This window comes from Crotalus tigris, unplaced genomic scaffold, assembly GCF_016545835.1.
Source record: "Crotalus tigris isolate CLP2741 ecotype Arizona unplaced genomic scaffold, ASM1654583v1 scf7180000018306.2785112, whole genome shotgun sequence".
Taxonomy (NCBI): Eukaryota; Metazoa; Chordata; class Lepidosauria; order Squamata; family Viperidae; genus Crotalus; species Crotalus tigris.
Genome location: NW_024096934.1, coordinates 1600266 through 1624556, shown reverse-complemented (window position 1 = coordinate 1624556; position 24291 = coordinate 1600266). Strand labels below are relative to the sequence as shown.

The window sequence follows — 24291 nt, the reverse complement described above, 5'->3', positions numbered from 1 at the left end:
CCATTTTATAACCCTGTCTTGCCACAGTTGTTAAGTGAATCGCTGCAGTTGTTAAATTAGTTACACGGGTTGTTAAGTGAATCTCGCTTCCCCATTGGCTTGTCAGAAAGTCGCAAAATGGGATCACACATGACCCCAGGACACTGCAACGGTCATAAATATGAGTCAGTTGCCAAGTATCTAAATTTTGATCATGTGGGCATGGGGATGCTGCAATGGTTATAAGTGTGACAAACAGTCATTTTTTTCAGTGCTGTTGTAATTTCAAACAGTCACTAAATGAAGTGTTGTAAACTGAGGACTATCTGTATAATACTCTGGGGCAGGGGTAGGCAACCTTGGCTCTTTTATGACTCATGGACTTCAACTCCCAGAATTCCTGAGCCAATCATGCTGAGGGGAAAGGGAGAGTTTCCAAGCTGAGCCATGCTGGCTCAGGAATTCTGGGAGTTGAAGTCCATGAGTCATAAAAGAGCCAAGGTTACCTATCTCTGGCCTAGGCCTAGGCCGCTTTATGACTCATGGACTTCAACTCCCAGAATTCCTGAGCCAGCCATGCTGAGGGGAAAGGGATAGTTTCCAAGCTGGGAGTTGGAGTCCATGAGTCATAAAAGAGCCAAGGTTGCCTACCCCTGCCCTGGGGCATTGTTCAAAATTCACTTATTGGGATGGGAGAAACCTCACTCTTTTTTTGCCCCCACCTTCCTGATCACTTCAGTTGTGCTAAGGGTAAGCGACTGATTTGTCCTGACCTGTTTGATGGCAATATAGCCGTGGTGGATAAGGAGACAGAATTTGGGATTATTGGAAAATACCTTATTTACTTTTTCTTGAAATGTTCCCATAATATTCAAGGATTGTTTTAAAAACCAACACAAAACGTTCCATTCCTAGAAGCGATAAAACGGCTCTTATTCATTTAGCTGTGGGTATAACTGCAATACCCCTCATCCTCAACCAGTTCTCCCCTTATCCCCAGCCAGTGCACTTAGAAACACTGAGTTTTTGAAAGGCTGCTTTGCTAAAAAGCATGAGCAGATCCTCATTGTTTCTCAAGTTGTAAAATTCCCTCTCCCTGTTCCATAAATTTGAAAGCGACAAAATGTGGCTTTCTCTAATTGTGCAGCCCATTTGTGATTCCTCCCTTCCCACCGTTCTCCATGTTTCTAATAGTTTATAAAATTGGCATTGTTGCCTAGCTGGGCATTCTCCAACTTGGCAGAAATCGTTCTCTCATTTTTGGTTGGGCCTTTCTTCCAAAGTTCACCCAAGTTCAATACAAGATGGACTTAGGAAGACGAAGCTTTTTTTTTGTTTTAACTTTCTGAACAGCAGAATTTAGACAGCTTTGGACTCCTTTCTGCAGAGCCAGTCGAGGGGTTTAAAATTGTTTTTAATTTGCTAAGAAGCATGAACAAGTGGGGTGGGGGGGGTGGGACATGTCCTTAAAAGAAGTTTTTTTTTTTTTTTTTTTTTTTAGAAAGATAAAAACCAACAAAACCTTATTGCCGGTCTTATTTTGAACAATGATGGGATTCAGGTGAATGAAGGTGACACTTATCAGCGTAGGGTTCAAAAAGGACATTTCTGGGCTTGTTTATGACAACCCACTTAGGAAAAGGGGACCATTTACTGGTTGCGAAGACGCTTGCTCCTCCGAGTCCCAGTGGTGTTGCTTTTTCTCTTGTGATAACGATGGACAGATGAGTTAACGTCCAAATTTTTGTTGGCGAGAGGGCTGGCATTCTGGGATAACTGACCCCTGGAGCAATGCCTTGGCTTAACTGGCTTTGCCAGATCCATGGGCGAAAAAGTCAGTGTGTCCCCTTGTTCCGTGGTGAGAAGCAAGTGGTCACTGTGAGGAGAGAAATTGAGCTTGGAGGCAAGTAATGACGAGAAACTGGACAGCTCTTCATCCTCTTCTTCATCCTCGTCTTCTTTGGGTACGCCTTCCATGGTTCCTCCAGGGAGGTCTGGAAGTACAACGTTCATCACAGTGACTGCCTTGACCAGATCACCTCCTAGCTGATTCCAGTTACTCGTTTCCTTCTCTGGAGTTACTGGCTCCCAGTAGACTTTGGATTCACTTCTCAGAGTTGTAGGGTTGAAATCAAGGTTTCCATGACTGCTATTGCCTTGGAGGCTAAGGGGTGATGGAAACGCACTAGTGGGTACAGAGGTATGAACTTCTTGGGGACCACTGTTCTCTCCATCAGCCTCGCTCCTAGAGATATAGCTGGAAGGATTTAAAGTGGGTTTTAGGCATTGGTCATTTGGAAGCTTTTCCATCTGTGGAGTGACCTTATCCTGATCTGAGAATGGTCCCTGAGACTCCCGGAGTTTCTCAAGGCCACTCTGGACAATCAAAGATGGTGGCAAATGCTCAGAAAAAATGAAATACGGCGGGTGCTCAGAATCTCCACCTTGTAACTGGTCTTCCACCTTACCTCCCTCACTCGAACCCCCTAAACACAATGGCTGCATATTTTTTCTGCCCAACTCAACACTTGGTTTTAAATTAGTTTCTTGATGAGTTTCCAACCCAGCTAGTTCAGTTGATTGTTGGCCATCTTGTGTAACACAACTCAACTGTTTGTACAGTGCTAAGTTATCAACAGGAAACCTTATGCTTCTCACTTGGCTTTTGCTTTTTATAGGCATGGTCTTCATTTGCTTTACATTAGTGTAGGCCTTTCGCTGAGATATGGTCTTAGCTCCTTGGCCAACAGGTTTGTGACCAGTTCCTGAAAGAGCTGGTATTAGTCTGTCTTGACTTGCTATACTTCGACCACAAGGATTTACATTTTCAAACTGAACTGCAGTAACAATAGATTTCTGAAGTCCCTGGATCTGGTATTGATCTTTGCCTACTACTCCCTGGCAACTCTCTTGTTTACCACGTTCAAACTGAAAGACTTCCTGACCGCTGACTTTGCTTTGAGTGTCCGGATGAGATCTCGTTTTTCTTTCCTGGTAGTCTAGCTCTGCTTTACTTACAGGACTTTCAAATCCCCCATCTTCTTGACTCTGAGGTTGATTTATGACCTGTTCAATCAATTCTCTATGTCCACTGAAACTCAATTTTAGATGCTTTTCTCCCTTGCAGTTCCCTACTAGCAACATATTGTCTTGTTTATTATGCTCAACTTGTTTTGAAGAAGACACTTGTGCTGCCCATATTGTTTTCATTTCTCCTTGTTGGTTACCATCCTGGGTTGATTTTACATTGTTCCAAATTGTCTGACTTCCATTCTTCACAGGTGCTATGATTCCATGGCTGCCCTTCTCTGTAGTCTTAGGGGACTCTTCTTGATCCTTCTTCTTTTGTTCCTGGCTGATATCTTGCTTTGCATTACCAGAAGAGACGAGTCTTACAATTTCTGGCCTTGCTTTACTATGCCTTGGTGATGCTAAATGACTACTAAGGGTGTTGTTTCCTTTCACGCTTGGAAAGGTCCACTGGGTCTGAGTTGGAGTTTCATTACCATTACTCATAATTAGATCTTTTTCCTGGGATTTCTGCGTCTCTCTTTCCTCTGAATTCTTCAAGGTGGATAGTAAATTCCCCTCCTGAGAGCCATGATTGCAATATTCACGAGGAAATAAGCTTGCTCTGCCAGTCTTTGGGAGAAACTCTCGGTCTCCCAGTTTTTGTTGTGAGTTAGAAGCCAGTGGAGAACTGACGATGGAGGTGGTCAACTCTAATTGACTGGCTCTGGCGCCCTTGTTGATGGAAGACCTTTTTACAGCCTGTCGCAACATGTCTTCTCCTTTGCCATTACCACTGACCTCATCTTCTTCCTCAGATTGTGATGGAGTGGAATCAGAATGGGATGTAGGATAGACAGAAGGCTCTCTTTCCTCTTCCGATAGTGCGAGAAGTCTCTTCTCAGTTAACTGAAAATAGAGACAGAGGGATTGAATCAAGATCATGTGAGGTACTAGTACAATTCTATAAAACCTTAGTAAGGCCACACCTAGAATACTGCATCCAGTTTTGGTCACCACACTATAAAAAAGATGTTGAGACTCTGGAAAGAGTGCAGAGAAGAGCAACAAAGATGTTTAGGGGCCTGGAGGCTAAAACATATGAATGATGTAAGAATTGGGGGTGGCTAGTCTAATGAAGAGAAGGACCAAGGGTGACATGATAGCAGTGTTCCAATATTTGAGGGGCTGTCACAGAGAGGAGGGGGACAACCTCTTTTCCAAAGCACTAGAAGGCAAGACAAAAAACAAGGATGGAAACTAATCAAGGAGAGAAGCAACCTGGAATTAAGGTGAAACTTCCTAATGAGAACAATTAACTAGTGCAGTGGTTCTCAACCTGTGGATCGGGACCCCATTTGGGGTCGAACGACCATTTCACGGGGGTCGCCAAACAACGCAGTCCGCCATTTTTTTCCCCCTTTTCCTTAGCTGTGCTACTCCCTTTTATTCTATTGGTTTTGAAAGCCAATAGAATAGACTCTCTTGAATAGAGGCTAATTCTATTGGCTTTCAGAAGCCAATAGGAATTGTCCAGGCTGTCTCTGCCCTGCTGAGCCTGCCAAAAGTCCCATTCTACAAGCGGTGCTGCATCAGTTGAGTAGTCCTTGACTTACGACCGGTCGAGTAGTCCTCGACTTACGACCGGTTGGGGGTCGCAGCATTAAAAAGGTTGAGAACCACTGAACTAATGGAACAACTTGCCTTCAGAAGTTGTGGGTGTTTCATCGCTGAAGGTTTTTAAGAAGAGACTGGATAGCCACTTGTCTCAAATTTCATAGGGCCTCCTACTTAAGCAGGAGGCTGGACTAGAAGACCTTCAAAGTCCCTTCCAGCTCTATTCTGATTGATATCAATTTGCACAAGACTAGGGAATCCAGGAGCCTCAATAGAAAATAAAATTTCTGTAGCCAATTCCATCTGAATTGATCTGTAAATCTGTTCAAACTCTGATACAGAATTTATTCCATGCAGTGGTCTTGCTGGAATCGAACTGCAGGACAAATATCTATTTATCCATAACTGAGAATCTCCCAGATTAACACTTGCAGAGTCATAAGTGTCTATTTTCAATATCTGGATGACAGGCAAGCTACAGCTGGATTTCACAAATTGCTTACTATTTCACCTTTTTTCCCCCTTTAATTTTTTAGCTCTGGACAGCTGGAGAGGGTGTACCCAGATATGCCTAATTACAGATAGTCATTTTATTGTTCTCACTTTAAAAATGAATGTTACTTTTTGAATTAAAAATAGCACTTAAACCCCAGGAATACATACAAAGGCCCTTACAAGCAGCTTCAGCATAAAAATATTAAATCTAAGATCTAAAATTTAGAATAGAACAGAACAGAATAAACAGAGTTGGAAGGGACCTTGGAGGTCTTCTAGTCCAACCCCCTGCTCAGGCAGGAAACCCTATACCATTTTAGACAAATGATTGTCCAATCTCTTCTTAAAAACTTCCAGTATTGGAGCATCCACAACTTCTGGAGGCAAGTTGTTCCACTCACTTATTAATTGTTCTAACTGTCAATAATGTTTTTCTTAGTTCTAGGTTGTTCTCTCTTTGATTAATTTCCATGCATTGTTTCTTGCCCTGCCCTCAGGTGCTTTGGGGAATAGGTTGACCCCTCTTGTTTGTGGCAGCCCCTGAGATATTGGACCACTGCTATCATGTTACCCCTAGTCCTTCTTTTCATTAAACTGGACATATCCAATTCCAGCAACCGTTCTTCACATTTGTTGCTCATCATCTTTGTTGCTCTTCATCTGCACTCAGAATGGCACCATTGCTTCCAATCCTCTTCTGCATGCCCTCCCCACTGCAGGATTGCAATCTCCCCATTCAAATTTCATTTCCTTGTATTACCTGGCTAGGGGTCAGGTTTAATTCTTCTGCTAACTCTTCCACCAGGTCCAAGGGATCTTGGGTTTTCTCTGGAGATAGTAAGTCAGCCATAAATTGTGGGTGGATAACAGCTTCCACCTGCCAGAGAGAAAAGAATGCCATCCTAGGCCAGGTGGAGGATAACCACAAAAAAGGCATCAAATTCTCATCGTGAAACTCACTGGTATGAACACAATTATATTCACGATAACAAGCAGGAACAAGAAGTGAGAAATTGGTTGGCAGAAGAGATTGCAACCTGTATTAGTTTAATAAATCCTTGGTGGCCTCTGAGCTTGGTTGTTTTCTTGCAGACGTTTCATTACCCAGCTAGGGAACATCATCAGTGCTGTTGGTACACTGATGATGTCACCTAGTTTGGGTAATGGAACATTGGCAAGAAAACAACCAAGCTTAAAGTACATAGTTCCCTTTAATAGCAATAGCACTTAGACTTATATACCACTTCATAGTGCTTAACAGCACTCTCTAAGCGGTTAACAGAGTCAACATATGGCCCCCAACAATCTGGGTCCTCATTTTACTGATCTCAGAAGGATGGAAGGCTCAGTCAACCTCCAGCTGATCAGAATCAAACTCCTGCAATGGGCAGAGTTAGCCTGTAATATAACATTCTAACCACTGTGCCATCGTGGCTCTTTAAAATAAGCTCCGCAGGCCCTAAACTTAAAAAAGCTTGAATATTTCAGCTTCTTCCCTTATGATGACATCATGGAGGCATTCTTCCGTCCCTTTTAGTTCTCAAGAGTCCTAAAACAAGTATTTGGCCCTAATTAAGGGAACGTTTTCCAACTTGGAGTTAAGCCAAGACTCATGTGGAAATGGCTCGGTAAACGGAGGCTCACAATTATATCCCCATTTGGAATAGCACCGCTCAAGAGACCGATGGCTGCTTGTAGTAAGCCACTGTCTTTTGTGAGCAAAAACAGTTTGGTTAAGGCATGGGTGTCAAACTTGCAATGTCACATGATGTGTCGTGATGTATTGTGACTTTTTCCCCATTGCCTGCAATGGGGTGGGCGCAGTTCCGCCATGATGCATCCGGCCCGCGGGCTGGCAGTTTGACACCCCTGGGTTAAGGCAACAGAGCTGATCTGCTGATGAGGGTCCAATGGTCTATGCCAGACATGTCAAACACAAGGCCCGGGGGCCGGATGTGGCCCATGAAGTGGTTTCATGTGGCCCGCAAAGCTATCCTGGAAACAGTGAGGGAACGGCCCCCGCTGCCTTGGCCCTGGTCCAGGCCGACCGAGAGCCAATGTACAATTTTGTGATGGCCATCTATGCTGAAACGTGTTCAGTCTTAGCTCCATAAGCCTCCTCTCCTGCATGGCCTGAGAGGAACAGTGAGGCTCCTCCAGTGGACCATGCCTTGGCCCTTGTCCCGGTCCCACTCCCTTCTGCCAGAGACCCTCAGATCTGTCCCACTCCTGCCCAGACCTCCACAGGCACTCTTGACATGAACGATGTAGAACTAGCCATGCCCACCCAGTAGGCCACACCCACCCAGTAGGCCGCATCCACCCTGGCCACACCCACCCGGCCCCTCGATGGCAACCTCAATGCTGATACGGCCCTCAGTGAAATTGAGTTTGACACCCCTGGTCTATGTCTTTCCATCTTCCTTGCTGTCTGGCAACTCTTTTGGGAAGAGAGAAAGGATAGCTGCTGATGGCCATTAGCACCATCATCATTGCCCTATCTACAAATTAAAATTATCTAACTGTGTTTTTATGATGTTCAACCCACATTTTAAAAGAATACTGGGAATTCTCAAGAGAAAGAAGTCAAAAAATGAGGTAGAAGAATGCTACAGCTCACAAATCTCCCTGCTGTTGGACATTCTTCGTTACCTTACAAACAAATTCTTCATCATCACACAACTGATCAATATACTGAAGCAGGCCAGGGTCTGGGAACACCCCTTCCTCCTGGTCCTGGGTGTCTCGGCACATCCCGTGTTCTTTCTTCTCAGCTTCTTCTTCCTCCCAGCTGGTGTTTAGTCCTTCCATGATCTCGGCATACTGGTGCACGGCCTCAGCAGGGATCTCCCTGGGTGCTCCTGGATTGGAAGTACTGGGTGGGCGCTTCTGACGGCGTCGAGGCTGTCGGCTTTTGGAAGCCGATTTCTTTGGAATGTATACTTTTTGGGAAAAGAGGGATTGGGGAGTCAATTCTGCAGAAAACCCACAGGCATCCTTTTGCCACTCCCCTTAAACAGAATGATACGGTCTACTCAGTCCTACAGTTGACCTACAAGGGTCTAGGACAACTAGCCATGGCCAACTTGCCATGGCCAACTCATTGTGTGACAACTCACCATAGGACAATTCAATACTATATTAACCATTTTCATTCAATTACTTTTATTATTGGGGACCCCGTTTTCACAGAAATTATTGTAATTCTTGTATTTACTCTTGTAAATACAGAGAAGAGCAAAAAAGATGAGCAGGGGACTGGAGGCTAAAACATATAAAGAACAGCTGCTGGAATTGGGTATGTCTCGTTTAGTGAAGAGAAGGACCTGGGGTGATATGATAGACGTGCTCCAATATCTCAGGGGTTGCCACAAAGAAGAGGAAGTCAAGCAATTCTCCAAAGCACCTGAAGGCAGGACAAGAAGCAATGGATGGAAACTAATCAAGGAGAGAAGCAACGAGAACTAAGAAGAAATTTCCTGATAGCTAGAACAATTAATCAGTGGAACAACTTGCCTCTGAATGCACCAACACGGGAAGTTTTTAGATAGAGATTGGACAACCATTTCTCTGAAATGGTATAGGGCAGTGGCGGTGAACCTATGGCACGCATGCCAAAGGCGCCACTCGGAGCCCTCTCTATGGGCACATATGCTGTCGTCCCAGTCCCACCTTCCCCCACAGCCCCCTACTCACCAGCAGCCCCCCAGAGGAGAATTGCCCCCGAGCACGGCCCACGCGGAGCAGCGCAGTCAAGCACATGGAGCCGGGCAGCTGGGACAAGACTCCACCCTCGCACTCCATTGCGCACAGATGATGCTGCAGGGTGTGGGCGGATGGCATGGCCGCCATGACACTGCTGGGCCGCCTGGGCAATCTGCAGCGGGTTGTGGAGGCGGTGAGTGGCCCTGCGGGTGGGCGGGGCAGGGGCGGAGCAGACTGGGGGCAGGGGCAGAGTGGGCGGGATGGGATGGAGTGGGGTGGGGGTGGTTTTTGGGCACTCGGTCTCTAAAAGGTTCGCCATCACTGGTTTAGGGTTTCCTGCCTGAGTAGGGGGTTGGACTAGAAATCCTCTAAAGTCCCTTCCAATTCTGCTATTCTATTCTATTCTATTCTATTTTAATTTTATCCTATCCTATCCTTGTCCCTGTCCCTATTCCTATTCCCATTCCATTCCAGGTCCCAGTCTCCTATTCTATTCTATCCTTGTCCCTGTCCCTGTCCCTGTCCCTATCCTTATTACTATTACTATTCCCATTCCATTCCAGGTCCCAATCTCCTATTCTATTGTATTCTATTCTATTTTATCCTATCCTATCCTTGTCCCTATCCCTATTCCCATTCCCATTCCATTCCAGGTCCCAGTCTTCTATTCTATTCTATTCTATTCTATTCTATTCTATTCTATTCTATTCTATTCTATTCTATTCTATTCTATTCTATCCTTGTCCCTGTCCCTCTCCCTATTTCTATTCCTATTCCTATTCCCATTCCAGGTCCCAGTCTCCTGTTCTATTCTATTCTATTCTATTCTATTCTATTCTATTCTATTCTATTCTATTCTATTCTATTCTATTCTATTCTATTCTATTCTTTCTGGATTTACTTCCTTTGTTTTATTATTATTGGCCACAGTTCCGTCAAAATTAATTTAACCTTTGTATCTATTGAATTGTCCCTCAGTGAATTGACCACAGCAAGCTCACTGTGACAAGTTGTCCCATTCTGGACCTATAATTTCTAGGGGACGGCCCAGGGAGCAACTAGATGAGAAGAAGGTGGAAGAATTTTCAGCAGTTTTCAAGGCTACTGCTTGAAATGCTCCTTTTCTTCATTCGGATTGGTCATTGAAAAGAATCACTGACGCTTCTCCAATTGGATAAGATCCAATTAGTTTCTGCCCAGGGAAATCCTAAATCAGTTTTCACTTATCTATAGCAGTGTTTCCCAAACTTGACAATTTTAAGGCATGAGGACTTCAATTCCCAGAATTCCACAGCCAGCAACGCTGGCTGTGGAATTCTGAGAGTTGAAGTCCACATGCCTTAAAATTGTCAAGTTTGGGAAACACTGATCTATAGCATCTGAACAGGGTGGGAATTCCCAATTCTCACTGAGAATCAATCCTGGGAGTTGCAGTCCCACTACATCCAGAGGGAATCGGGTTAGAGAAGGCTAGGCGAAGACAGGTCTGGGTTTGTACACAAAAAAAGGCATGCTAGCTTAAACTCATATCTCAGCAAGCCATAGCAGTGTTGGGAAGCAGAGACATATAGGAGCCAAGATTCTAACGACTTGAGTCCCTATCTAGTGTCTTCCCATAACTCAGGTTGATAGAAGCAACTTTACAAAATTCCCACATGTACACAATGTGTTCCATCGGCATAATGACCTTTGGTGTAATACGTGCTAGCTGTTGCTGTGCTTTAGCAACAGCATTTTTAAAATGTCTGGAATTCTTACGCTTTGCGCATTGTGGCCACTCAGAATTAGGGATTATTTCAGATTCCTTGTATGGTATTAAAAAGAGAAGTGAGTTGGAAAGGAGGCTTTATATATCCCAAACACATCACTTAGAGAAACATTTTTCCCCCCCAGGATTGCAAAGTGGAGCACTATAAACCCATATCCAGAAAAGCATGGAGCCTAAAGCCTGGTTCACATTTATAATCAGAAACACTGAGACAATGCTAATAGTCCTCATGGCTATGCATGCACTGGAGTCCTACTCTGCTCTTCAATTCAGATACAAAATCCTTTAAGCATTCCCTGCTAGAAGCATAATTAATGGGTGGGTCCAATAAAGTTACCTACCATCTCTGAGCTGCAGCAATCTGGGTAACCACCAGACAGCAGCAATACAATATGGAAAATGATGTCACCTAGTGGTTACTTGGAGACCTTGTGCTTGCATATGGTACTAAGTCAATGGTTCTCAACCTTTTTAATGCCGCGACCCCCAACTGGTCATAAGTCAAGGACTACTCAACCAGTCGTAAGTCGAGGACTACTCAACTGGTGCAGCACCGTTTGCAGAATGGGACTTTTGGTGGGCTCAGCAGGGCAGAGACGGCCTGGACAATTCCTATTGGCTTTTGAAAGCCAATAGAATTAGACTCTATTCAAGAGAGTCTATTCTATTGGCTTTCAAAAGCCAATAGAATAAAAGGGAGCAGCACAGCCAAGGAAAAGGGGGAAAAAATGACGGACTGCGTTGTTTGGCGACCCCCGTGAAATGGTCATTCGACCCCAAATGGGGTCCCAACCCACAGGTTGAGAACCACTGTACTAAGTCATGGTTTACTTTAGCTTTTATTATGCTTTTGTTGTAGCTGGCAGGGTTATAATCCACATGTACAGGTATTCCTCAATTTATGCCCACAATTCAGCCAGAATTTCTGTTGCTAAGCAAGATGCTTGTTTCTTGAGTTTTGCCCCTATTTATAATCTTTCTGGCTATAGTTTCTTGCTATTGTTAAGCTATACACGGTTCTTAAATGAATCTACCTTCTCCATTGGCTTTGCTTGTCAGAAGGTTGCAAAAGGTGATCACATGACCTTGGGACATTGCAACCGTCATAAATACAAGCCAGTTGCCAAGTGTCTGAATTTCGATCAATCAATCAGAATAGACCTTGGATATCTTCTAGTCCAACCCCCTGCTCAAGTGGAAGACCCTATATCATCTGGACAACCATTTGTCTGAAATGGTATAGGGTTTCCTGCCTGAGCAGGGGGTTGGACTAGAAGACCTCAAAGGTCCCTTCCAACTCTATTGTTATTTTAGACAGGTGGCTGTCCAGTCTTTTCTTAAAAACCTCCAGTGAGGAAGCACCCACAACTTCTGAAGGCAAGCTGTTCCACTGGTTAATTGTTCTGTCAGGAAATTTCTTCTTAGTTCTAGGTTGCTTCTCTCCTTGATTAGTTTCCATCCATTGTTTCTTGTCCTGCCTTTGGGTCTTTTGGAAAATGAGTTGACCCCCTCCTCTTTGTGGCAGACCCTCAAATACTGGAATACTGCTATCATGTCTCTCCTAGTCCTTTTTTTTCCCCTCTAGACTGGCCATACCCAATTCCTGCAACTGTTATAATAATAATAATAGTAGTAGTAAAGTTGGAAGGGACTTCATGTGTTTTTGTCTCCAGGCTCTTAATCATCTTAGTTACTCTTCTTTGCACTTTTTCCAAAGTCTTAACATCTTTTTTGTAATATGGTGACCAAAGCTGGATGCAGTAATCTAGGTGTGGCCTTATTAAGGCTTTATAAAACAGTACTAATATTTCACGTGATTTTGATTCTATGCCTCTGTTTATACAACCAAGGATTGTGTTAGCTCTTTGGGCTGCTGCCACAACACACTGCTGGCTCATATTTAAGTGATCATCCACTAGGACTCCAAGATTCCTTTCGCAGTTACTGTTTTTGAGCCATGGAGATGCTGCAACAGTGTGAAAAATGTAAGTCCGTTTTTTCAGTGCTGTTGTGACTTCAAACAGTCACTAAGTGAATGGTTGTAAGTAGAGGACTATCTGTAGCTTGATCATAAAACCATGTTTTTACCAAGGACATTGCTTGGATTCATACATACTACAGGTAGTCCTTAATTTACAACCTGCCCATTAGGATCGTTAAGTCACGATGGTTGTAAGGGAGGTTAATACTGTATGTGACTGGACCTGTTTTCACTGCCTTTTTTGTGGCTGTTGTTAAATGAGCACAATAGTTGCAAAGCAAACCCATTGTTTGTTATGGAGCGTTTTTGTCCCAAACTGGAAGTCAGCACACATTGTCTGCAAAAATGTTATAGGTTGTGGTGGACATGACCACAGGATATGGGAAACGGCCATAAATGTTGTCTGGCTGCCAGGTGCTCAAAATGCAGTCACATGACCATGGGGTGGGGGGAGAGGGAGTCAGCTATTGCAATTTTGGAACTGGGTCATAAGTATCTTTTTTGAGGTCTGTTGTAACTTTGCAGAATGGCTACTAAGTGACCAATCATAAATCAAGGACTAGCTGTCATTCTAAATCGAGCCAACTACATTACCTATGAACCCACTTCACCGGGGGGGGGGAAAGGAGTCTCACTACAAACAGGGCCCCAAACAAGTCACCGTGATGTAAAAAGATGTTGAGACTCTAGAAAGAGTACAGAGAAGAGCAACAAAGATGATTAGGGGACTGGAGGCTATAACATATAAGGAACGGCTGCTGGAATTGGGTATGTCTACTTTAATGAAGAGAAGGACGAGGGGGGACATGATAGCAGTGTTCCAGTATCTCAGGGGCTGCCACAAAGAAGAGGGAGTCAAGCTATTTTCCAAGGCTCCTGAAGGCAGGACAAGAAGCAACGGGTGGAAACTAATCAAGGAGAGAAGCAACCTAGAATTAAGGAGAAACTTCCTGACAGTTAAAACAATTAACCAGTGGAACAACCTGCCTCCAAAAGCGATGAATGCTCCAACACTGGAAGTTTTTAAGAAGAGACTGGACAGCCATTTATCTGAAATGGTATAGGGTTTCCTGCCTGGGGGTTGGACTAGATGATCTCCAAGGTCTCTTCCAACTTTACTACTACTACTACTACTACTATTATTATTATTATTATTATTATTATTATTATTATTTTCCCATCATGCCTCTTGTTGACTGACCCTAGGTAATTCTCCGAGTGGCTTCCCTGAGTGAATAAACCATTTGCTCAAACAGCTGATGATGGAGGATAGATAGTACCTTGCTGATGTCCAGACTCAGGGGCGGGGGACATTGGTGGCTTGGTGGGTTTGGGGACTGGGTTTTGGAACTGGGAACAGGTGGCCAAGAGTTTGATCTTTTGGATCTGCTGTTCTTCTTCGGCTTCAAATTCCATGAACCTGGGAAAAGATGGAGATGAAGAAGACTGAGTAGGGGGTCAACCATCTTAAACCCACACCAGATATGCGTAACATACATTGAGGGCCTCGGGGGAATACTAAAAAGGACACGTGGAGCCAATTCTCACTTTTCTGCCATTTCATAGAAGATCATGCGTTCAAAATTGCTGCTGTGCTCCCACTCCTGCACAGCACGAGGGACCCCATCCTCTAGGGTCATGTTGGGACGAAGGCGGGCCAGTGAACGGAGGACGGGGCTGTAGGGCAGGACGGCAATATTGTGTATCAACAAGATTTCCGAATTCTGAACAGCCCTCTCCACTGTAATGAGGTACCATCGCCCGTTGTAGCATCTCCCACCACATGACTTACAACTCTCCATCCTCCCCCCACCATTCCTTCCCCAAGCCTTCATCTTCAAGACCCCTTCAAAGTACCTTCTCAGCTTCCTGGCCTCTCCAATTGTGTGGCTCAGTGGTTACGGCGCTGTGATAGAAGTGTAATTGATATAAGTGCACAAAACAAGAAGAGAGTCGCAAGGGGCGAAGAAACCAACACTTTAAGATACACTTTAAAAAAACCGATTGGAAAAAGACGAGGGGGAAGTTAGTAATAGATTGTACAAAGACAGCCCTATGAGGAAAAGCAGAATATAACTTTGCAGCACCTAAGAGTGGGTTTATTTTATGCCAGAATTTTTAGAAACTTTTTTTTGGGGGGGGGGTGCTGATTTTAATTTTGATTCCGCTTTGTTTCTTGACATCACACAAACATTTGACACAAGCATATTTAGCAATGTAGCTGTAGCCTGAATTTATACATCTTAGAATAGTGGTGAGACTAGAAATTTCAGGTTTAAATATCGACTCTGATACAAAACTTATTGACTCTGGGTTAGATCTTGGCTGTGTTAAACATAAACTAGACAAACCACGTATTTGCTGCTCCAGGCTATATGATTATTTTATGGTCTAAACACTGGAGGAATGAAAGATCACCCAAGATTATTCAGTTAAGCGTAAGTAAATATGTCCTGTGATGAACAAAACAACATCTCTGAGACCAAGATACCTCATAGAATTGTTGGGAGGATAAATCTGAAGGCAAGATTACTACTGATGCTGCTTGGCTGCTGAAGGAGAAAGGTGGAATATAAATTAATCAAAGAAACAAACATCTTCTGGTTGTCTATCCTTAAACTTATAAATCTGAAATTTTAGATGGACCTCTTGCTGTGGAGATAAAATGAAAATCTCTGTAAATCTGACTCTCTAAATTTACATTAGGTTCACAATTTGAGATTTGGAGCTAACCAGTTCTTAGTTTGCTACCAAAGTCATATTGCTTTGGGCCAAGCCATTTCCCTCGCTCGAGTCTATTTTTCTAATGGGTTGAACTGAGCATTTTTTCAAAAATAGGATTTGCTCTAAACTTGGCATTTTGTCCCAGTGAAGGGTAATTTAATTTTAAGTGTCTTAGTCCCATTTTATAGTCTGGGTTCATATATTGCTCAATATTTATCAGAAGTCACTAAACCACGATATAAAGCTGGGTTCACCCAACAAACTAAATCAAAATCTAATACATTCTCTTAGGATTTGGCATATTGGCTGAACCCTGTCTATATCTCCTTATCATCCCAAGACAAGATCAGCCTTCCAACCTATGGATCTTGCCCACCAGGATCCTCACATGAAAAAACAAGCAAGAGCTTCTGCATCAGGTGTGGCTGGGAAATGGCGCCTCGCCAAAGCCTTGTAGCGTTGCCAGCGCCGGTAATTCTCATAAACTCCTTTGGAGGTACAAGCAAAAGAGGTGTCACTGGAAGGTGACCCTTGTGCAGATGGGACAGCCTCAGGTGCTCTGGTTTTCCGACCACCTGGCTCCTCACCGGCTTTCGTCAACAACACAGTGCGGATGCCAGGACCACCAGGCCCATCCCGGCAGTGGGTGGCCCAACCTAATGGCATCCCTGTCAGGAAGAAAGTCTGAGTTCGGGGCAGCTCCTCACTGCCTCCCATAAGTGGTCCTTCACGTTTCAGTTTGATGATCAGCTTGCTTCCCGGGGTGTCAGCTGAGGTCACCAGTAAAGCAGCCCCAGGAAAAGCTGGCAGGAGCAGTGAAGGGACATTTGGAGGGCAGGATGAGAGGCCAGGGGCCTGGGTATGATTCTGGGAGGTCATGATCCTATAGGAGAAAGAATCTTAAGCAAATTGAGCTGGCAGCCCTTTGGTCTCTGTGAGGTCCTGCTCTAACAGCATTAGTGGAAGTGGATTGGATGCTGGGTCTTCTGGGAAATTCATGAGGCCGGCTTCTGGTTTCCAAGAAGATCGTTCATTGTTGACTTGACTCTAGGTGCAAAGGTTGAATAACGGTTCCAGAACTTGGATGTCTTGGTGGTTCTAATAAGGGGGAGGAAGTTTAAAGTTCTACCTGCAGATCCGACCTGAATTTTCATACAGTGCCTCTGTATTTATCAAATATAATATTCCATTATGCCAACATAATGGAAATACTTTCAGATGACATGGTTCCTTCTGCCAGAAGGAACGTTCTACTCCATCTCAATAATACTTCCTAAGGGCATTTATCTCTTTTACCTCTTAACCTGTAAACAGGAATAGGTTACAATAAACTATTGGGTTCCATGATTAAGATTCATGCCTGATGTTGCCTGTACACAACACAGCTCTTATGAAGGTAAAGAAGCAAGCTTTACAAATTACTTTTGGGTCAGCTGACAATCCTTCCTTTAGCTGAGATCTTTAAAAAAAAAAATTACACAGGAGCCCTATAAAGTTACATACCTTTCCCCAAATATGATCTAAGTCCAGTTTACCAAAACTGAAACAGCAAGGGGGTGAGTATAGTTTCTGTTTGTGAGGCGCAGTTTGATACATGATGTCTCTTCTGACATCGGGCAGTGAAATGTAGGCACGTGTGGTATCCCCTTGAGGGCAGCCTAGACACTTACAACGTAAACCAGTTTGAAACTGTTTAACTGTCATATTAACAGAATTTTGAGAAATGTAGTTTGGAGAAAATACCAATAAAGCCTTCTCTGAGAGGGTTTGCTCCCAGGTCATACAATGGAAATGGGGTGCTGGTTTTTGGCGACACCTAAGAGAAAATTGACTTCTAGATGTGTTCCAGCTTTATTCTACAACAGGGCAGAAAGATGAGCTGGAGAATGATCTAAGATTTATTTCATTTGACTGCTTGGAAATGTGATATTCTTCTCCTCTCTTTGATCAAACAATGGGTTGTCACAAATTAGATGCTGTCATCCAAATTTTATTTTCCCAAACAGTCAAAGGTTTGAACAAAGCTAGCTTCTGCAAAAAGCCGACAATATTAAAATACAGCTGTTACTTCTCTCCTTTTTGTCTACTAAAATTCATCATCTGTTATGACAATGTTTGTCAAATGTGGTAACTTTAAGATGTGTGGACTTCAATTGCTGGCTGGGCAATTCTGGGAGCTGAAGTCCACACAGCATAAAAGTTGTCAGGTTTGAGAAATAGTGTGCTAGAGTGGTGAGTTCACACAACACTTTAAGCCAGGATGGTTTAGTCAACAAATCCAATTTTCCGGCTTCCATAATTTAGTGATCCTTACAGAACCTCCATGGGTGGGGCTTACCCAAGATGCACAAAACATAAACATCTGTTGAGTGGCTTGTGAGTTACTGTGATGTCCAAACACAAGACAAGATAATTTGGTGCGGGCTTAGTATGCGCATGAACTCAAACCACTGCACTTTATTAAACAAACAAGGGTAAAATTATTCTATGTGTTAGCACAGGTGCAAATCAGGACACCACGTGGGTCCATTTTGTTTTTCTTTTGAGGTCATTATCGTCCCTCCGTCGTTCTTCATCCATTATGCTAGGCAACAGCATCGGTGATCTACAAATCTCAGGGAAATTATGCCCATCGATAGTTTTGCAGTGCCAAGTGTTGCTTGTTACGCAACTTGCTTTTTTTTTTTTTTAATGCGGCAACTCTGTTTTCTTAGCAAGTCAAACGAAAACCTGAACGAAAACGTCCAAAAAAACGCACATCCTCAGTGACAATGCTTTCTACAAAACAAGGCTTGCGCGGAGAAGAACGACTACCGTTCCCAGAATTCATTGAGGGAAGAGACTACAACTTCCAGGAGAGCACTGCGAGCCAGACAGTAATGTGATTCGTGGAGCTTCAGACTAATAAAACGACAAGACCCAGAATGCTCTGTTTCTTGGGCGGTTCTTCTTGGGAAGATTAAAGTGGAGCGGTATCCCGGAAGTGGTGGTATGCACGTGTGTGCGCGCGGAGTAGCCGAAGAAGTGCGGTTTCATAATAAATAACCTGTAAAGTCAACGGCGTTGCGGTTGCAGCGTGGTCACAATGTTTCTGCAGTACTACATCAATGAACAAGGGGAGAGAATCTACACTCTCAAGGTAAGACTTGATTGGAACAGAAAAGAACAGAATAGCAGAGTTGGAAGGGAGACTTGGAGGTCTTGTAGTCCAACCCTCTGCTCAAGCAGGAGACCCTAGAGCAGGGGTAGGCAACCTTGGCGCTTTTATGACTCATGGACTTCAGCTCCCAGAATTCCTGAGCCAGCATGGCTGGCTCAGGAATTCTGGGAGTTGAAGTCCATGAGTCATAAAAGAGCCAAGGTTGCCTACCCCTGCCCTAGAGTATACTCTAGAGTCTAGACCATTTCAGAAAAATGATTGTCCAGTCTGTTTTTGAAAGACTCGAGATGGAGCATGCACAACTTCTGGAGGCAGGTTGTTCCACTGATTAATTGTTCTATCAGGAAATTTCTCTTTAGTTCTAGTTCTCTCCTTGATTTCTTTCCATACGTTGCTCCTTGTCCTGCCTTCTGGTGCTTTGGAGAATAGGTTGACCCCCTAAAATATTGGAACACTGCTGTCATGTCCATGTCACCTCGAGTCCTGCTTTTCATTAAACTGGATCAATCCAATTCCTGCAACTGTTCTTCAAATGTTTTAGTCTCGAGGCCTCTAATCATCTTTTTTTGCTCTTTTCTACCCTCTTTCCAGAATATCTACCTCTTTTCTATAATATGGTTACCAACATAATTATATAATATGGTGACCAATATGATTATATAATACGGTGACCAATATAAAGGGCCATGGAAATATAATTCCCATGGCCATTTAGCAATTTGTCTGAATGGTTGGCCTGTTTTGTGTTTTGACACTCTGTAGCTAATCTTCATGCATCTGGTGCGGCTGCAAACAATCTTCTTTCCATAGTATTTCTCTTAATCATCTTTTGGGAAGTAAAGGGAGGTGGAGAGAACGATCTCCATATGCAGCTGGATTTGCAGAATTTAATATGGGAATATTTTTTGTTCAATTTAAAACTAGGATAGTTATTTTTTGGGCTCTTCCAGGTCTTTAGTCTGGAGGGGAAAAACTGAGAAATATAGAAACCAGTGTGAAAAAAAGTTAAAATGGGATCGTTATCTAGATTTGGGAATGGAATATTCATTTACTGTATCCTATAGAATTTTTCACACTCCTAAAGCAAAACTGATAAAAAGAGATTGAAAGCACAAATATGCAACTCAGTGGTTAGAGCCGTAACATTCATGTTTGTTTTGTGATATTAAGGCTTGCAAAAAATGCCCCAATAATAATTTATAATGTATTAATAAAGCCGAACACAAACTGATATAGTCTTGACCACACACCATGTTTAACTGTAGTTGAAAAGAAGAAAATGTGGATAATTGATGTGACAGTACCAGGGGATAGTAGAAGAGAAGACAAAGAGTTGGGGAGGATCACAAAGTAACAAGATTTGAAAATCAAAATTGAAAGATTATAGCATAAGCTGGCCGTGTTGGCCCCAATAGTTATCGGCACATTTGGTGCCAGACCAAAAAAATCTTGGATGGCCCTTAGAAACTGTACACATTGACCAAATTTCTATCTGTCATTTGCGAAAGGCCGCACTACTTGGATCCACACATATATTACAACGTCCTAGGTTTTGGGAAAGAACTTGATACATATGAAGGCCAAGACTTGCAGCTGTGATTTCACATTTTAGGGTACATTATATATAAAATATTTTAAACAAAGAGAAGTAGAAAATAACAGAACAGTACAAGCCAAAAGAAGAATGATGGCAAAGAAAGTAAACCCAGAGACAAAGAGAGGAGAAGAAAGGAACATCAATTGTCTTCTTCAAAGGTCTGGGCAAAGAGCCAGGTCATTTGAAATACCAGTCGTATGGAAGCCATTCGCATTTTGGGGCGGACCTCGTATAATTATAGGATGATGAGAATACCTCTTAATGTAATGTCACTGCCTAGCTTTGGGATTATTTACATGTTATAATGGTAATATGGTAATTATATCCACTTATTATATTATTCATTACTACATTTTGATTTCAGTCTCTGACAAGCTGAGCTCAGTATTGTTCCAAAAGTGTTTGAAGTAAGATTTTTCGAAAATGTGTAGCCAGTTTCATACCATGCTAAGCCAAAACCAAAAAAAGCATGAATCCAGCTGCTGGATTTTGGATTTAATGTGATGCATAAACTGCACATATACATACATATATACATACATACAGCCTCTCATCTCACTAAAAATGACTCTTGGCAGCATACAATGTATTTTAATCACCACATTAGATTCTCAATACTACTAAAACTCTTTCCCATATCCTTTAATTGGGCAAAACGTTAGGAAACCATAGAACAACAATTTTTGAAACAAACTACTTCAAATAGGCTAATTTATATAATGCATCCTTAACTCAGGACTCATGACTTCTGTGGAATTGAAATTTTGCAAATGTTATAAAGCTTTTTATGACATAAACAATATCCTTATGACACAATACAAAATATCATAAAATATGTCCTGTGCTGATGTTTGATTGTGGTATGCGTATATCAGTGGTTCCCATCTTTTCTGGCTCCATGGAGGGGTGATGGGAGGGATGGTTTTGGGTGCACAACCTAGATCCTGCCCATGTGCAGATGAAGCTTCGTTCACCTGCTGCGTGTATGTCCCGGTTCCCAACAGGCTGCGGACCGATACAGGATTGTGGATCGGGAGGTGGGGACCCCTGTGCTATACAGTTCAACATAGTACTAATATAGAATATTTGTAGCTTAGGGTTGAATTGAGGGGTCCTTAATGCTCCCTCTGAGCTTGGCTGTTTTCTTGCAGTTGTTTCGTTATCCAACTAGGTAACATTATCGGTGCTGGCACTGAACATCTAGCACTGATAATGTCACCCAGTTTGGGTAATGAAGCATCTGCAAAAAAATAACCCAGCACAGAGAGCACCAAAGACCCCTCAATTCAACATGTGCTATTTTCAAGGCAGATACATCTCTGAATGAATCCTAACTTTTCCAGTGAAAGCACGGCATTAGAAGCTCTGTCATTGTTGAAGACATTGAGGAATCTGATAAGGAAATATTTCTGAAATGATGACCCCCTGAGGTCATTGGTTGTCTAACGTTAGACCTGTTTTTGATCAGAAAGCACATTTGATGGATGCTAGTGGTATCAATCAAACACCAATGGACACATGCTGACCTTTTCCCAGAGTTGGATCCGTGTTTGTGAGTGAAAATAAAGACTCCAGAGAGAACTGCAGGGAGACTTTTAACACTTTCCAATTTGCTTTGGAGGTCAGTTGATTGGTGGTTGAACATCTCTAAATTAAAGAGAAGCATTGCAGCGCAATCCTCATGCAGATTACTGAGCATCTCAGCATTGTTTTTTCATGGTCTTCTAATACTTTGCACGTGTTCTGGATACGTTCCAGTGAGCTTTCAATTAAGTTATGCTCATACAGCTATTTCGTCTGAGAGGTTGGAGGCCTACATGGTTTCCAGATGAAATGTGTTGATTTCAAGTTAATACATCATTTTTTGTGAAATTGACACACGGTTTTGTCTTGCCTCCCCGGCTTTGTAGAAGGTGGATCCGTCCGGCCAGCCCACGTGGTCAGCCCATCCTGCCCGCTTCTCTCCTGATGACAAATATTCTCGACACAGGATCACCATCAAGAAACGCTTTGGTGTCCTGATGACCCAGCAGCCTCGGCCTGTTGTTTAAATGTGCCTCCATTCTCCTCCCGAGTTACAAAGGCGGTGAGATAAGCTTTGAGAGCAGCTTTGAAGAAGCCTGTGAAGGCGAAGAATACCTGTTGATCTGCCGTCCACACTGTTGCGTTCTTTGCTGATGTTTTCCAAACTTGACTCAATTCCCTTTGCGTTCCGTGGAAGAGGAATGAATGACATCCTGCAAGCAAGCAAGACAAAATTATATTTTATTGACGTTTTTCTGGCTATGTAATTCTGGAAATAAAGTGAGATTTTCCATTATTCTGCTTCTTTAGCACGATGGGTGTGTGTCGTATTTTCCAGAGAAGGATAGCTTCTTTTTTTTTTTTTAGCATGATAGGGCTATCAATATCAGTAACACTGGAAAAAAGTGACTTGTATTTTGAGTGGATGATTCTTTTGGTTCTTAAACTAGCCAGCTAACTTTTGGCTATGTGGCACAACAAGTGGATTGATGCTGACTTGAAAATCACACTCATTGACAGCTTCTCATCAAACTGTAGGGAAATATTGAGTGGGGTACCATAAGGTTCTGTCCTCCTTCCTTAGCTCTTATTTTTTTTCCCAATATTTTTTGTTTTAGGTATGGAAGTGGAAAAAAGCTTATTGAATATACTGATATTACAAAATTGGATAGGATAAAAAATGCTCTCCAAAAAATCCAAAGTGTGTTTATAAAATTTTAAAAAATGGCTTGAAAATAATGAAATTGAACAGACAAATGCAAAGTCAACCATCTGAGAAACACAACAAATGCATAGATATAGGATGGGGCTTGGTAGTAACATTTAGGAAAAAGGTTTTAGAATAGCAGTTCATCATAAACAACAGGAATGGCATTTAGACTTATACTTAGGCTTCACAGCGCTTTACAGTCCTTTCTAACAACTATCTGGGTCTTCATTTTATTGATCTCGGAAGGATGGAAGGCTGAGTCGACCTTGAGCTGGTCAGGATTGAACTGCTGGCAGTTGGCAGAATTAGCCTGAAATACTGCATTCTAAACATTGTCACTGCAGCAATCTGAATTAAACATCTGAGTTAAAGTACACTACATGACTCGGCAGTATGGTGATGCAAAGAAGGCAAATATTTTAGGCTCTTTCAAGGGAAGTATACTTTCCAAATCATAAGTAATAATTATCTTCATTCTGCATTGGTTGGACACCCCCACACACTGAGTTCAATTCTGGGTACTACATTTTAAGATTCAAAGGAATCGAAGCAAATTTCACAAAAGGTACAAAGGTGATCCAGGGGATGAGAAACTAGATTCAATGACCAAATAGAAAACTAAAGAGAAATTTAATAGTGTTCTTCAATTCTGAAAAGTTGCCAACAAGGAAGAGTTGCCAAATAGAATAGGTTTGGATGGGTAAATGAGAATCGGACACAAAGTGTATTGCCCTTTCCTGGAATTGGAATGCTTGAAGATATTCTTGCAAGTAAGCAGAACAGTGCCTAAATTGTCCCAATTCTCAACCTATGCCAATAGTAACCATGTAATATAGGGGTTTTTTTTAGCAATTTGAATTTTGCTGGCTGCTTAGGGTCTCCCCAACAAATTAGGGCAGCCATGTAAGGGTAGCTGCTTAAGGTTTCATTTCTGCTGGTTACAGGTGAGACTTGTGCCATAGTTGATAACCCAAAAAACTTTGCCTCACCTGTTTTTTATCATGAGATTGCCATTCTCCTCACCCTGTATCTCGGACATATTTATTGCAGCATAATTCTTGAAATTTTTAATGCTCTTGGAGAAAGGGTGATCAACCATACAAGACAACCATACAGCAGGTGGTCATTTTCTGCTGCCAGCTGCCTGACATCACATGGATGCAGAATACTGAAGGGGCTTGCTTGTTACGAATTCTGTTTTGTCCTTGTATTGCTTAAGTTTCCACTTCCTGCCTCAAACAGGGGTTGGAAAAGGCTGATCTAAGCCAAAGACCGCTATTTAAAATGTCTCATGTTCATATCCTGCTGCTGAAACCGCAGTTAAGAGTGGGGGTGAAGACAGACAATAAATAGAAGGGCTGCTGCCCATTAGATTTTGAGCAGAGCAGAGGCTCACGTGAATTAAGCAAGGCTGAATCAGCACCTAGCACTTCTGTGCTACTCAGTCTGATGCAGCTTTTTTTGCTGACCAGATGTGTGTAAAAAATGGGAAACAATTTGTGTCTCCAAAGCAGGGAGAAAC

The 24291-nt window shown here is 42.7% G+C and overlaps 2 protein-coding genes across 3 annotated transcripts; one reads left to right on the top strand and one right to left on the bottom strand.

Moving 5' to 3' along the window:
* Positions 1 to 1513: 1513 nt before the first annotated feature.
* NUTM1 (NUT midline carcinoma family member 1) lies at positions 1514 to 16467 on the bottom strand. 2 transcript variants are annotated; one of them, XM_039350159.1, is made up of 6 exons: positions 15667 to 16467; positions 14103 to 14231; positions 13835 to 13974; positions 7753 to 8042; positions 5861 to 5977; positions 1514 to 3897 (listed from the first exon to the last, which is right to left on the bottom strand). In XM_039350159.1, the coding sequence occupies exons 1-6, from the start codon at positions 16155 to 16157 to the stop codon at positions 1630 to 1632; spliced, it is 3435 nt and encodes a 1144-aa protein (XP_039206093.1). In that variant the 5' UTR covers positions 16158 to 16467; the 3' UTR covers positions 1514 to 1629. The 2 variants fall into 2 exon arrangements, with proteins under 2 accessions (XP_039206093.1, XP_039206095.1); XM_039350161.1 differs by lacking the exon at positions 5861 to 5977.
* Positions 16468 to 18231: 1764 nt separating this feature from the next.
* On the top strand, positions 18232 to 22368 carry NOP10 (NOP10 ribonucleoprotein). The gene is made up of 2 exons (XM_039350055.1): positions 18232 to 18417; positions 21946 to 22368. Exons 1-2 carry the CDS (start codon positions 18364 to 18366, stop codon positions 22084 to 22086), a joined length of 195 nt encoding a protein of 64 aa, XP_039205989.1. The 5' UTR covers positions 18232 to 18363; the 3' UTR covers positions 22087 to 22368.
* Positions 22369 to 24291: the final 1923 nt, after the last annotated feature.

What these genes read in the sequence shown, in the direction of transcription:
- NOP10 (XM_039350055.1), top strand. Translation starts at nt 18,364, where the DNA reads ATGTTTCTGCAGTACTACATCAATGAACAAGGGGAGAGAATCTACACT. An exon ending in AGAGAATCTACACTCTCAAG is followed by an intron (nt 18,418 to 21,945) that starts GTAAGACTTGAT and finishes CCGGCTTTGTAG; the next exon opens with AAGGTGGATCCGTCCGGCCA.
- NUTM1 (XM_039350159.1), bottom strand. Translation starts at nt 16,157, where the DNA reads ATGACCTCCCAGAATCATACCCAGGCCCCTGGCCTCTCATCCTGCCCT. An exon ending in TTCTATGAAATGGCAGAAAA is followed by an intron (nt 13,975 to 14,102) that starts GTGAGAATTGGC and finishes ATCTTTTCCCAG; the next exon opens with GTTCATGGAATTTGAAGCCG. An exon ending in ATGAAGAATTTGTTTGTAAG is followed by an intron (nt 5,978 to 7,752) that starts GTAACGAAGAAT and finishes TCTCTCTGGCAG; the next exon opens with GTGGAAGCTGTTATCCACCC.